The following is a 14,786-nucleotide window of genomic DNA, read 5'->3' as shown; positions in this document are numbered from 1 at the left end:
GCAGGCGAGTGCAGCCCTACTGCCAGCACCATGGCAGGGAGCATAGCAGGGAGGGCAGACGACCTGGAAACTTGCAGTGCAGGTCCCTGCGCGGGGAGCGTGTCGGACGAGATTGCGTCTCGGGAAGGAGTGGCTCCGAGTTTCAGTGAACGCCTTCCTCGCTGTCTGAAACTCCTCAGTGCCCTGGCAGGGGCATGGTTGTGGTGAGGTGATGAGGCAGATACAACACTTCTGCTTGAGGGGCTCAGGGAGTGTTTTGGGTTTGGAGACCTTGAGCTAGGTCCCCTTTTCTGCCAGCTGACCCTTCCAAGGTGACCTCCACTGTCCCCTGGTAGCCCAGGTGTCACAGCAGTGTCCTTGCGTGCAGTCTTCAGGTACAGCTGGTGCCCACAGGTGCCTCTCCCTCTCATGTGGCCCGTGCATGCCACTGCCCCAAACACACCTGGTGAGGGGTAATCCCAGAGCAAGCCTGGGCTGAGTCAGGGAGGGCACATTGGGTCTGATTCAGGAGCAGGGAGACACTTAGCAGTCACCTCCTGCTCACTGCATCAGGCTGTACCCATCTGGCATCCGCGGTGTGTGCTGTGCCGCTGGTAGGAGCCTCCTTAGGGAAAAGGGAGCAAACTGCAGCGGGGTGGGCTGGTGGTGCCAGTGCAAGGAGGGTACTGAGCTCTTTGCCCCAGCCCAGGAAGCTCCCATCCCCACTTCTGCCAGCGGTGGCCTTGTGTGGGGCACATGTGGCTGAGCCACCAGCCTCCGGCTCTGCCTGATTAGTGATGCAGATGGTAACGCTCGTTCCCCCTTTTTGTTGAGCATACAAAGGCTGGGAGGCAGGGGGAGAAACCACCGAGGACAAAGAGTGCACCAGCCAGCTGCCTCCCTGTGCCTCAGCTCTAACCTGCACCTGCCCAGCAAGTGGCTCTGCTTCTGAGTGTCCCTCTCCACAGACCCAGGAGGGCATCCCAGTAACCCCCTCCCTGCCATGGGCTGAACACATGGCTCCTGGAGGTGCAGCCCTTTCGGCGTCTCCCAAGTCATGCTGCTTCAGGGATGCCAGGCAGCTGGGGTACCAGTGGCAAGTGTCATAGCAGGGGGACAAGGATGGGCACAAGTGGTTCCCTCCCTGCTGTTGCCTGTTCTGTGGCCCTAGCACAGAAGGAGGAGGATGAGCCAGCAGAGAGCAACCACTGTGACAGCATGGGCAAGGGGACCTTTGCCAGCAGCACCTGCTGCAGGTCATGAGAAGGAGCTGTGCTGTCCCCAGGCTTAGGTCAGCAGTCAGCCCACAGCTGGTATTTCTGAGAGATGAGAAAGGAGTTGGCTTATTTTCATGTGTTTTGGGGCCCTGTTCAGCCCAGGTGCTGCAGGGGAGGGCAGAGTGGTGTGGACAGAGCCATGGCAGCCCACTCGCAAACACAGCTGCCTGGACACACTGCATACCTGATCTTGGCCCTCTGACTGCTTCCCCTCACTGCCTCGACTCTATCATATGCCAGGCACCAGCACCATGTTGTGGCTTGTTGAGCTCTGCCCTTGCCTGCCCTGTGGCCGGGCCTCTCCTGGACACTTGTGCTCCTGCCACAGTCCAAAAGGGCAGCAGAGTTTAAGCAGTCCCTTGTTGTCCCCTGAGCCCTTGTGGCTTTGCCAAGGAGAAACCAGGTTCTCCGTGTCCCACTGGGTGCATTCAGGGACAGCAAGGACCATGTGACCTTGCAGGGAGGTGATGCAGGGAGTGGTAGTGGTGCAGCACTGATGCTGCACTGGAGCCAAGGTGCAGCTTGATGTGAAATAGCATGGCATCCATGCACCCCAGGATGCCCACAGACCTTTCACTGCCAGCGTGGGCAGTGTTGCCTGACCCCACAGGTATCCCAGACCTTTGTCCTTGCACCAATTGGAGAGCTCTACAGCAGATGCTTCAGACATGGGGAGTTTTCCTGTTGTCCTTTGTGTCGAGGTTAAGTTCCTGTGCAGCTTCCTGCCCCATTATATATAGCTGTTGACCCGTCCTGTGCGGTGCTGCCAGCCAGCAGCTCCAGCTTGGAGTTGTTTATCTGCAGCCCAAGCACTTGGTGGAAATTGAGAGGGTGATGGGCACTGATTTCCCTGGGGAGGAGATGGATTCCATAGTAGCCCCACGCGGGGCGAGGCTGTGGGTGCTCCCAGGCGTTGAGTGCACAGAGGACTTTCCAGGGGAGGGGGCCAGGGTTTCTGCCAGGCGGAGGTTATGCCATCGGCTGGGTGCCCTGTGCGGGATGCCCAAATGAAAGAGTGACTGTTCCCAGAGGCTGCCAGTGGCACTGTGGGCTTTTGCCTCGCCCCGGCTAAAATTAGACACTTATCAGTGTTCGGGAGGGATGTGATTTTACAGGTTCCTGTTTATTAGAGCAGCCTTCACTTAGGGCTGTGTTTCCTGCTCCCTTCCCAGTGGGGACACTGCCTGCGGCTGTCCCCGGCGGCTTTGCAGTGGCTGGGACTGGGGCAGGCAGCAGAGAGGCCTCTCTTTCTTCAACAAGGAGCTTTTGAGCTGGTGGGCAAGATGCCGGTGGTGCTGCAGCCGGCAGAGATGGATGGTTTTGCCCCACGAGCATTCGTGGGGATGGGAACTGTTGGAAACACGATCAGGAAACCTTCTTCCCCTGCCTACCTATGCTGCTCCAAAACGACTCCTGTGCTGTAAGAGATGGTGGAGGTCTTGCCTGCAGCCAGCCCTGGCACTGGCTGGCATAGCAATGCACAGGAGAGTCAGGATTCTGGGCTTCTTTTGGGGCATCCCCAGGAATGTGGGGTCACCCTTTTGCACCCCTGGGGCTTGTTGCCCAGTCAGGGCAAGGACACAATGACTGGAGTGGTCTCAGAGCTCTATGGTGCTGCTATCCCTGGGATGCTCAGACATGGCCTGGGGCTGAGGATGTGGGGCAGCTGAGGTGACCAGTGGGGTGTTGGATGTGATGCTGTCTGATGGCACCATCACCTGTTTCTCCTTTTGCAGGCAGGCGGCTATGCTGTGACCAGCACCCTGACCCAGCACCCTGCCACGGGGGTGAGTGTACCCCGAGCACTCTTGCACCATGTTCAACTTGATGAAGAAGGACAAAGAGAAGGATGGCGCCCGAAAAGAGAAGAAGGAAAAGAAGGAGAAGAAGGAGCGGATGTCGGCAGCTGAGCTCAAGAGCCTGGAGGAGATGAGCATGCGCCGGGGCTTCTTCAACCTCAACCGTGCCTCCAAGCGGGACTCCAAGACACGCCTGGAGATCTCCAACCCCATACCAATCAAGGTGGCCAGTGGATCTGACTTGCATCTCACAGACATTGACTCTGATAGCAACCGGGGCAGCATCATCCTGGACTCAGGCCACCTGAGCACAGCCAGCTCCAGTGACGATCTCAAAGTGGATGATGCCAACTTCAAGGGCTCAGTGCTGCAGCGGGCAGCCAAGTTTGGCTCTTTGGCCAAGCAGAACTCTCAGATGATTGTCAAACGCTTCTCCTTCTCCCAGAAAAGCCGAGATGGGAGCACCTCAGAGACATCCACACCCTCTGAGCACTCAGCGGCCCCCTCCCCACAGGTGGAGGTGCGCACACTGGAGACTCAGCTCACCAAGCAAGGGGTCCCCCCAGGACATCCCTGTAACCCTCCCACCACTTCCCTGCGTTCCAGGGTGCCGGAGCTCGTTGACAAGAGGTTCCCTGCTGAGTTACGGCTGCCTGCATTGGTGCCCCCACAGCCCCCCACACCTCGGCAGCTGGAGTTGCAGAGGCGCAACACCGGTGATTTTGGCTTCTCCCTGCGCCGCACCACTATGCTGGACCGGGCCCCCGACGGACAGGTGTACCGGCGCATTGTGCACTTCGCCGAACCTGGAGCAGGCACCAAAGACTTGGCATTGGGCTTGGTGCCTGGTGACCGGCTGGTGGAGATCAATGGACGAAATGTGGAGAACAAATCCCGCGATGAGATCGTGGAGATGATCCGGCAGTCAGGGGAAACAGTGCAGCTGAAGGTGCAGCCCATCCTGGAGCTGAGCGAGCTGAGCCGCTGCTGGCTGCGGGGCGGCCAGGGGACCCGCCGTGCTGCCTGGGATGTGAGTAACTCGGTCCTTGCTGTGGGGCTGCTGTCCTGAGATTCTGCCAGCTGCCAGCATCCTTGCAGCAGTTGTTGGAGTTGGCAGGGGCTGTGGGAACCGGTGGGCGCTGGGGCTGCTCTGGCCAGGAGTCATGCATGGGGATGAGCAGCAGCCTGTGCCTGGGATGCAGGGGTGATGCCTGCTCCTGCCCTGGGATGGCAGAGCAGCTGCAAGGGTGGGTTTCCAAGGGCTTGCAATCTGGCAGGAGTAGATTTTGCCCTGCCAACTGCTTGTTGTGCTGCTGGGTTTGGTATTCCTCCTGCCAGAGGGACTCTGGGAGAGCCCAGCTCTACTACCTGTGGAAACTCCTTCAGCAGTCACCAAGGCAGCATGGTCTGGCAGGGAAAGGAGCTTTGCTCCTCACCACTGGGAATTCCCTAACACTGCCTTGCAGGAGAGGCTCTGCCTGCCTTGCTGCCTGCCCTGTTGCCCGCATCAGCCTCCCCATGTTTTGATCTCTCCCTGGGGATCAGGAAGGGCAGTGCAGCATGCTGGGGGACAGGAACTGCCGATGGTGTGTGCAGCTCTGTGCGTGTGACTGATGCTGTATAAATAGAAACTTAATGGCTGGGTGACCCACATCTCTCGAGCTGCCCAGCTCTGCTGACCCTGCCGCGGGCTAACCAGCACCCTGATCAACTGGCATCCCGACGGAAGGCCCCAAAAATACTGACAGCTGGCAGGGCTGGACCCCCTCCATGGTACCACTGGAGTGTGGCAGCATGGCATTGGTTTAGCTTATACCTGCGCTTGTTTAGTGTATTTTTAACCTTTCATGAGGGAGGGGAGGGGTGCCTGTGCCTGCAGAGCAGGTCACCTGCACCAGGGAGAGCCATGCTGAGCATGGCAGGGCCCTGTCCCCGTAGGATGGTGGCCAGGATGGAGCAATGGTGGCTGTTGTCAGGCTGTGGTGGTGGCCATGGGGCTCTGTGTGCTCCCTGAGCAGACAGTGGTGCTGCAGGGTGGAGTCTGCGCCAAGCTCCAGTGATGCCTTTCCAGCAGCTTCTCCCTGGACCCTGGGCAGTGCTTGCTGTGCTGCTGGGATTACCCCTGGCTGGATAACCCCATGGGGCTGGGGTGCAAGGCTACTGCCCTGGATGCAGGAGCAGGTGTGTGTTTGATGCCAATGCTCCGGGCTGGTGAGGTGCTTTTGCCAGCCAAGAGTGCAGTGCTGTGTCTGGGAAGGGAGAAGAGAGATACCAGTGCCCTTGGGGCGGCGGGGGAGAGGCTGCAGCATACAGCCTTGTGCTGGGTCCTGGTGTGGTTAGATGGCATCAACTGGAGAAAGCAGGCCAGAAATGTAGCAGTGACCATGTTCATGGCATCTCTGGGTGCCACCAGAGCACAGATACCTGGCACAGGGTTGCACCAGGAGGATGCATTAAGGCTCTGCCAGTGCTGGGCCACTGAGGCTGTGGTTCAGGTTATGGTCCAGGGTCCCTGACCCATCAGGGCAGTGCAAAGTGCTGGCACACAGGGAGGCTCAGCTCTCCCCCAGGCCCTGCTAAGCTCCCTGGAATGTTTCTGGTCCTAATTTAAATAAAAATGATCCTTTTTGAAACAGGAAATTATAGACATATTTTGGGCTGCTGCTCTGAAAGCCCCTCCCCAGCTGGAGGGGGGACAGTGCCGGGCTCTCTGTGTACTGTGTGGGGTTTAACCACCTTGGCAGGGGCCATGTCAAGCCACCCTGATCCCCACAGACCCACACCACAGCAGGCCCACTGTGTCTGGGGGGCCTCTCAGTACTGTGGGATGCATAGGCAGTGAAACAGTGATACAACATGGCTGGGCATCAGGTGAAACCACCCCACCATGTCCCAGCCCTGCTCCTGGCACGGGGCAGCCAGGCTGTCTTGGCTCCACATTTGTATTTATTTGTTTACCAGCAAAATTCCTCTTTCAGAGCCCAGGCATGCACTGGCTGGGCAGAAATATTCCAGAAACACTTCTGGCTGCTCCAGCACTTTGGTGGGACCACAGGCATTTGGCAGTCATGCCAGCAGACCCTGCATGCCATGCTTGCCCACCAGCCTTGTGTGCCCTTGTCGCTGGAGATTGCTGTCCCCGGGGTGCAAGGCCACGGTGTGGATGGGTGCCGGTTCTTTGCCGTGCCCCATATCCCACTGAGGGACTCTGTGGGTAGCCAGGGGGCACGTGGGGTGGGTCTGCAGGACTCCCATTGTGATGGAGGCACTTTGTCCTTCTGTCCGTGCTTTCTTCAGAGGAAGCTCTTGTGTTGGCTCTTCTTCTACCCTCAGTGCAGGGATGGTGCTGGTGGGGCATCCCTGGTGTGGGTATCTTCATGGGACCATGCAAAGGGGGTTTGTGTCTAGCAAGTTTGTCTGTGGGATTGGTGCATCTCCACCAAAGTTCCCAGTGGAGGAATTAGAGGAATTTGCTGGTCTGGCAGAAACACTGCCATGGCTGCACGGCTGGGCTGGGGGTCCTGATGGAGATGGCCCATGGAACCAGGCTCCTCCCTCGGGGGTGGCTCCGTGGCCTGCCTCAGGGATGCTCAAGACCCCCCAGGAAGGCAGGACTGATGCAGGAACCCTGCATTGTCTGGATCTGTGCAGGTTTGGCTCACTATGGAGGGGGCTGTGGCAGATCTGCATGCTGGGGCTGGGCCAGTGCCCTCATCAAAGCCTCCTCTTCCTCCTGTCAAGGGATGTGACTGTGACTTTTTGCTAATAAGCCAGTGGCTGCTGCCAGCACTACCTGGGGATGTTGTCAGCACCCTTCACTTCGTCGTGCCAGCCCTGCCAAGAGTGCTTGGCCAGGACCCCCTGCTCCTTCTGGGAGTATTTCTTGGCTCTGGACACACCTGTGGTCAGGCATGACCTGCTCAGGCACTGGCTGGGGTCCCCACTATGGCCATGCCCAGGTGGTCACCATCTCTTCTCCACCGCTGCTATTCCTGGCTCCCTGCCGCTGGCCTCCTCCCAGCAGGCCACATGCAGGGAGGCCCCCAGCCCCTTGCCCCACTCCCAGTGTTTCCAGAGAGACCTTGGACCTGCAGTTTTTCACAGCAGCTTTGCTGTGAAAGCAGCTTTACCGTGGGCTATCACACCATGCTGTGTGGGCTGCTGTGCTGGCACACAGCCATCTCCATCTCCAGGAGCATTTTGGGGGACTGTTGTGTTCATGAGAAAGGAAAGGGAGGAGCAAGTGGTGTCAGGGCTGCACCACCTGGCACAACGCCAAGAATCCCGCTCTGACATCAGGCACCCTGCTGCAGCACCCCAGGGTGCTAGAATGTGCAACCCCAACATTTGCAGCACAGAAACCCTCCCTGGCTTCCCCCAGCCCCAAAGCTGTGTTCAGCCTGGGGAGACTTTCCTCACTGCCCCCAGAGCAAGGGGTGGGATGGAGGCCAAGCAGTTCCCCCGGGCAGTGTCCGGCTGCTGCCAGCCCACATCACTTCCTCCGGTGGTGACGGCGGTGGTGGTAGTGGTGGCGAGGCCCTGCTGCCTGTGTGTCCCCCGCAATGATCCCTCCAGCTGCTGCGCGCGCCGCCGGGGCCCTCGCATTCCTCAGCTATTTTTAGGGTGGCCCTATCAGCCCAGCTGTCCCTGCGCCGCCGGCTGCCGCCCCCTTAGTGCCTCTCCCACCGCGCTGTGCCACGCTCGCCTCAGTGGAAACCCTGCTCCCCGTTCGCCCTGACCCTGTGGTAAGGTGGGGACCCCTGGCATGACCAGCACAGCAGGGAGGATCATGAGGGTGGCATGTGGGAACCAGTCCTTGCACTGGGGTTTGGGGCCATGAGGAGCCTGCGCCCCTCCCTGGGGTGCTTTGGCAGCCAGGGGCTGTTTCTTGCAGCCCCTTTGGGGACCCCAGTGCTGGTGCTCTCCAGGGACCTTTGGAACAGTGCCAGGCTGCATGGAAGTGGGATTGCCACGGACAGAGGTTTTGGGGGCTCTGACCCATGGGCAGGTTTGTCACTGGACCCTGGTGCCCAGCCTATGGTCTCGGTGCTGGCATTACACACTGATGACAGGGGGGTACAGGGGACCCATTGGGGACAGGATGATGTACCCCAAGACAGGCAGGTTGGTTTGGTGGCCAGGTGCTCCTCCATACCATGCCTGGCCCTGGGAGGGTGACATTCCCCTGACACCCCTGGCTGCGAACCCCCTAGTTTTCAGAGCATGGCATTAGCCAGGGCAGTGGGCCCCCATCGGAGCTGCCCAGCAGCTGGCACAGGCTCAGGCTCAGAATAGCCCCGGCTGTCGAGGCAAGCAGGGTGCTTGGGGCAGAAAATATCCCTTCCCTCACTCTGGCATTTGCTTACTGCAGCGGACCGGCCCGCCCAGGGGAACGTGGGGCACGGTCCTGTGGCCTGACTAAAGGGACTCTTTTTGCACAATGAATTTTGTCAAGTCTTAGCCTGGCCACCTGCCTGTCCCCAGAGCCAGTGGGCTCAGGTGCCCATTGCTGAGGGTCCTGGGCTCCCAGAGCCAGTGGGTAAGGACATGTGCTCGTACTGTGTGCCGTGGCTCAGTGTGCCATGTGCCAGCCCCAGCCCATCTCACTTCTCCCTCTCTTCCCAGCCAGGGCTGCGGCTCCATGAGACATCACCATGGCGTTTTCATCCCGGTTTGCATTCTGGGAGCAGAAGGGAAGTCTCTCGCATGTTTGCCTGCGCCACACATTCTGGTCACATTGCTGCACGCTGCCAACCAGCTCCCCCAGTTTGCCCAGTGCCACGTTCAGAGTGGTGCTCCCAGCCTCTCTGTGCTTCCATGCCAGGGGCTGTAGTGAGCAAACAAGGAGCTGCCCCAAGCCCTGCTGCAGCAGGGCTGCAGTCACCGGCACGGCCACGCATGCCATTACTAACCTCGTCACTAACCACTGCTTTGCTGGTCCAGTCCCTAACATGGTGTGAGCCATCTCAGTGCCATTGGCCAGCCCCAGATGCTTGTAGGAGCTGTGCTATGGCGAGTCAAAGAGTGTTGCCTGTGGAGTGCACCGCACACTGCCGCTGCAGTGTCATGGCAAAGCCCTGCAGCTCAGAGGCATGGCCCAAAATGCTGAAGGGTTTGACTGCTCACCCCACTAGAGACCCTCAATCACCCCAATCAGCAGGGAGTTGGCATGTTCGGCAGTGTGGCTGCCACAGAGATTAGCCAGTGACACTTAAAACGTGCTGTGATGCCTGACAGGGTGATATGCAGAGAAGCAGAGCCCCCGCGGGGTGCGGTGCTGGCGCTTTATGTGCCAGCTCCCTCACCTGCTGCACACGAGGAGGGGGCCTGGGTCAGGCTGGCAGAGCACTTTCCCACCTTTGGGATTGTCATAACCGAGGCTTATCTCTGTGCTTTCCCCTATTTTTTTGGCTGCCGGGAAGCCTGAAAGGACACAGGTCCTTGTCCCCTGGGGCTGCAACAGGCTGAAAACTGGGGCTGTTTCATGCAGCAGCCTTCTGCCCCACTGGCATGAAGTGATGGTCCCAGGGACTTTTCCCAGTGTCTAGGACTTTTCCGGCAGTGGGGCCCTCTGGCAGGCTGAAACTCGCTCCTCTTGTTTGTCTGACCCTCAGGTCAAGGACGAGGACAAATCCTTAGCTGTGAAAAGACCCGGGAAGGAGGATGGGGCTGTAAGTGCTGCAGGGTGTGGGCAGGGTGGAGCTGTGTTGGGGATGGGGCTCACCCCTGGTGGGGACAGATGCCTTTCCAGGGCTTGGGGACATCACACAGTGTCATGGGCTCAGCATACCCTGAGCATGCACCCACCCCAGTCCCTGGGGAGTGCTGGTGGCTGTTCCAGGGCAGCCTGTGGAGGGTGGCAGGTGTTTTTGGCAAGATTGCCAGCCTGCTGGCAATTGATGCCTACCTTAGTGGTTATGGTGCTGGCCCACCAATGCTGTTGGCAGAGGAAGTCTTGCAGTTTGCCCTGCACACTGCAATGGGGCTGCCAGGGTCCTGAGCACTGAGTTTTACCCCTTTACTGGCAGCCTGAGGGTTGGTGGATCCCTGCATGTTTGGCTGAGGAGGTCACCTTCACTCCTTGCCCTAGGATCTGGTGGGAGGCTGTAGGTTGGCTGGGGAAGGGGGCTGGGTGCTGTGTTCTTTGGTGCCAAGGTTTGGCTGGGAGCTGTGCTCCCATAGCAGGGCACAAAGCCCTCGGCACTGCCATGTCCTGCACAGTGGGTGCTTGTGGTGGCAGACAGCACACCACCAGAGCTCATCTCACACTACTGTCATTGTGGCTGCAGTCAGAGAGCCCGAAGGACGCGGCACCTGCAGCCTCGAATCCTGAGCCCTCAAAGAGCCCCGAGCCGCAGCCTGGGCGAGGGAAGAGCCCGGAGCCGGTCCTGAACGGGGCGGCCGTGAACGGGCTGGAAGGCCCAGCCTCTGAGCTGCAGGGGCATGATGGCCAGGGGCTGTCCCGCCGTAAGGTGGCCCAGGTGGTGCGCAAGGTGGTCCGCAAAGTCCTGCCGGGGGAGGATGCCAGCAGTGCTAAGGAGCCAGGGCAAAACACCAAGTCTCCTGAGCTGGTGCGAGATGCCAAGTCTCCTGAGCCGGTGCCACCCCCAAGGAAGGAGGACACAGGCCGTCCTGCCATCCCAGCTCCCCCCGCTGTGCCACCTCCCCCTGCCATGCCAGCAGCCTCTGCCAAGCCAGAGCCCAAGGATGAGATCTCAGCAGGGCTCAAAACTCTCATGACGAAGGGCAAAACCAAAGAGCATCGGCCACGGCTCCGGCTGGGGGACAAGCGGGAGGAGAAGTCCCCTGAGCCAGCCTGGGGGGATGCAAAGCCATCCCCATCCCCCGGTGCTGAAGCCAAGCCAGAGCCACTGGGGCAGCCTTCGGGAGGGAAGGTGGAGCCAGCAAAGGCATCCGCTCTGAAACCCACCGCCCTGGAGCGGCACAAGGTATCGGTGTGTGCACGCTGAGGGGTGCTCTAACACAGCGACAGGGCTCTGCTGCCTGGTGCAGCATGGTGTGAGCTCACCCGCATGGTTTGCAGTGGTTTTGAGGTGTGCAGTGCTGGGTTGGGGGGGGTGGTCACTTTTCGGGGCAGTTGTGTGTGCACTACGGCCTCCCCATCACGCTGCCCCTTGTCTTCCCCCCGGCTCATGTGGAGAAGAAGCAGCAGCCCAGCGAGAAGCGGCCAACTCCCGCGAAAACCACCCCGGCACCCCCTGAGAAGGTGTGTGGGAGCAGGGACCTGGGTCCTTGGGCACTGCAGGGTCTCTGCTGGTGTCCTGACTCTGCTGGCCTTGGCACCTGTGGGTCTGTGCCAACCTTTGCCCCAATACCCACCTTAAGCTCTGTTGGGCTGCAGGGCTGGGAAAGCTTTTGAAACAGCCCCTCTGGCACCGGTGTGCCACGAGCACCGGGCTGGCAGGGGCTGTAGGGCAGCTAGCCTGGTGCTAATGGTGCTCTGCCTCCAGGCTGCCCCTGGCCCTGCGTCCCAGCTGAGCCCAGAGGAGGAGGCCCAGCGCCGGCTGGAGAGGATCTTCACCACTTCTGTAAATCCAGGGGTGTTGGTGCTCGTGTGCTGTCTGCCCGGGCATGGAGATATGTGGGCAGTGTGTGGCTGTCCTGGCCATGCTGTGTGCTCCTCACAGGGTGATTGTACCCCTGTGCCTGGATACTAGTCCTGGAATCCCTCTTTGGGTGGCACCCACAGCAGGGGATGGATGATCAGGGATGCTAGTGGATTTAAGGTCACTGCCCAGACCAGCGTGCCCAGCTATGGGGAACTGCAATGCTTAGCAGTCTCCACTGGTGGCGTCCCCTGGGCAGAGTTGCCCATGGCTGGGGGTTGCCCAGGTAGTGCCGGGGGGGGTGTTGCTGTGCCTGGGACCTGTGGTGCGTGGCAGTGCTGCTGCTGCTGCTCTTTTCCTCTCACCCTCTTTCTTCTCCTTTCTTTCTTTCTTTCTTGCTGCTGTTAGCTGGACCCCGCCGCCTCCACCTCAGCACCCAGCCAGGTACTGTACCCCTGTCCTCAGGAGCCCTCTGCCTCCGCCGGCGACCCTTTGCCATCCTCTGTCTGCCGCTGGGCTGGCATCTGTGCCCGCGCCTCATGCTGGAGCGTAAGGCTTTCCCTGTCCTGCCCTGCCCTGTGGGCTCCCACGTCACCCACGGGGCCAGAGGGTGCCGGGGTGGCCGGGGCTGGGTGCCTCTCCCCACTGGGGCCGTGCAGGGGAGCTGGGCATCCCAGAAGGGTGCTTTTGGTGGATGTGGCATAACTAGGGTGGGCAGAGGTGCAAAGCAGGATGGAAAGGGGCAGCTGGCATAGGCAGGATGCATGGCTCGTGCCGAAGCAGCTGTGGCACATGGTGCTGGTCAGCACAGTGGCCCCCAGCCCTGGGATTTTGATAGCATGGCCTCATGGCCAGCATCCTTCTGGACTCCTGTGTCCCCAGCACCACAGTGGTCCTGCCGCTATGCTGACTGCAGCAATGGTGGGTGGCACTGAGAGTGCTTGCAGGGTTTGGCACGGCGACATTTTGCCCCTGCTCACTTCCCCCTGTCACTTTCCATGCTGTCTGTGAGGCAGAGGGTAACCTTCTTGCCTTCACACCCCATTTCTTGGCCTTGCCAGGGTCAAGTGGATGATGCCCCAGCAGCCCCCTTTGGCCTTGTCCCTGCTGCAGCTCAGGTTTGGCTTTGGGATTCACCCTCCTCCTGGGTGGCAGGGATGTCCTCGCTGTGCTGGCTGTGTCAGCCACTGCTTCCCATGCCATGGTTCTCTACCATCACTGTGCCATGTCCTGTGTCAATCCATTGTGTCTCTGCAGTGTTCTGTGTCCCTACACTGTGTCCCTGCAGCATGTCCCATGGCCCCACAGCATGCTTAGTGCCCGTGTCGCCTGTGTCCCAGCACGTGGCTGGCATGGGTGCCTGCTCTGGGTTGGAGATTGGCTCCTCCAGGCTTGCCCAAGGGGGTTGTGGTGAATGCATTCCTGGGCCACTGTTATTTCATGTCTGCACCAAGCTGTGTCAGGGCCCTGGTGGTCTCTGCAGCCCCCAGCCCAGGGGTGCTCAGGGACAGTGGGCAAGCTGGGCACATGTTCTGGGAGTGCTTGTGTCTTGCAGAGGGTGGTCATGTCTGCCTGGCAGGTGGCCCTGTGGCCAGGCAGTCCTGCTCTAGAGTTCCATCCCCAGAGACATGGGGAGGGGGCGAGATAAGGTGGGGAGCAGGTGACCACGACTACCACATGTTCCACTGTCCCACAGGCCAAGACAGAGGAGCAAATAGCAGCTGAGGAGGCCTGGTATGAAACTGAGAAGGTGTGGCTGGTGCACAGGGATGGCTTCTCCTTGGGTGAGTTGGGTCAACTCAGTGCCATGGGGATGTAAGAGACCTGATCCTTCCTGCAGCACAGCGAGCCCCACCCCAGCCCAGCTGAGGTGTCCCTGGGAGGCTGCCAGCATTGCCCTGCTGAGCACCCTGTGCCCCTCACAGGCAGCCAGCTGCGGCCAGAGGAAGGCAGCCCCCTGCCTGAGGGCAAGGTGAAGGTGAAGCTGGACCATGATGGAGCAATCCTGGAGGTGGAAGAGGATGATGTGGAGAAGGTAGGACCACAGGGTGGGGGGACAGTGGGGCAGACCTCTGTTCCCCACCTGACACTCCCCTGCAAACTTGCTGCCAGGCAAACCCACCCTCCTGTGACCGTGTGGAGGACCTCGCCAGCCTCCTCTACCTCAACGAGTCCAGCGTGCTGCACACACTGCGGCAGCGCTATGGTGGCAACCTCCTGCACACCTACGCCGGTCCCACCATGGTCATCATCAACCCGCTCAGCTCCCCCTCTATGTATTCTGAGAAGGTGACCCTGCTGCTCTGGGGTGGATTGGAGGGGACAGGTGGCTGGGAGCCATGCCACTGCACACAGAGGGACACTGTGTGGGGCAGGGTGCTGATCCTCACTCACTTTTCCCCCTGCCAGGTCATGCACATGTTCAAGGGGTGCCGCAGGGAGGACACGTCCCCACACATCTACGTGGTGGCCCAGGCCGCCTACCGCAACATGCTGATGAACCGCCAGGATCAGGCCATCGTGCTGCTGGGCGCCAGTGGCAGCGGCAAGACCACCAACTGCCAGCACCTCATCCACTACCTCGCCACCATTGCTGGCAGCACCAGCAAGGTCTTCTCTGGTGAGTCCCTGGTGCGGTGTGGGGTATCCGTGCTGCTCGCTCACGCCCCTTGCTTTGCAGTTACAGCCCAGCTGGCAGCACTTTCACTTTCTCACACCTGTCCCTTCACTGTGCTCCTCAGAGCTGCTGCAGCGTGGGGCATGGCACAGGAGCAGCAGCGCTTGCCTGGCCAGTGGTGCTGGCTCCAGCCCCCCACCACGCAGCCCCTGCACCCCACTGCCTTGCTTCTCTCCCCACAGTGGAGAAGTGGCAGGCTCTGCACACCATCTTGGAGGCTTTTGGCAATAGCAGCACCGGCATGAACGGCAACGCCACCCGCTTCTCCCAGATCATCTCTCTGGACTTCGACCAGGCTGGGCAGGTGGCATCTGCCTCCATACAGGTGAGGGGGCCAGGATGGCCTCCCTCAGCATGGGAGCTGGTCCATCCTCACCGAGGTGGCCTCCACTGGCATGGGATCTGATCCATACTCACCAGGGTGGCCCCCCTCGGCACGAGAGCCAGTCCATCCTCACCAGGGTGTTTCTTCTGGCAGCCTGGCTAT

At 60.2% G+C, this 14,786-nt stretch overlaps 1 protein-coding gene across 1 annotated transcript in view; it reads left to right on the top strand.

Moving 5' to 3' along the window:
• Positions 1-3,071: 3,071 nt before the first annotated feature.
• The window catches only part of MYO18A (myosin XVIIIA), a 31,380-nt gene continuing 19,665 nt past the window's right edge, over positions 3,072-14,786 (top strand). The window contains exons 1-12 of the mRNA XM_054394491.1: positions 3,072-4,085; positions 9,670-9,726; positions 10,345-11,004; positions 11,220-11,282; positions 11,527-11,616; positions 12,031-12,066; positions 12,684-12,740; positions 13,319-13,406; positions 13,548-13,657; positions 13,735-13,911; positions 14,032-14,242; positions 14,482-14,624. Of these exons, the coding sequence (XP_054250466.1) occupies positions 3,072-4,085; positions 9,670-9,726; positions 10,345-11,004; positions 11,220-11,282; positions 11,527-11,616; positions 12,031-12,066; positions 12,684-12,740; positions 13,319-13,406; positions 13,548-13,657; positions 13,735-13,911; positions 14,032-14,242; positions 14,482-14,624 (2,706 nt within the window). The remainder of the gene's footprint in view (positions 4,086-9,669; positions 9,727-10,344; positions 11,005-11,219; positions 11,283-11,526; positions 11,617-12,030; positions 12,067-12,683; positions 12,741-13,318; positions 13,407-13,547; positions 13,658-13,734; positions 13,912-14,031; positions 14,243-14,481; positions 14,625-14,786) is intronic.

Source organism: Indicator indicator, chromosome 30 (assembly GCF_027791375.1).
Source record: "Indicator indicator isolate 239-I01 chromosome 30, UM_Iind_1.1, whole genome shotgun sequence".
NCBI classification, from domain to species: Eukaryota; Metazoa; Chordata; class Aves; order Piciformes; family Indicatoridae; genus Indicator; species Indicator indicator.
This window is presented reverse-complemented; position numbering and strand designations above follow the sequence as displayed.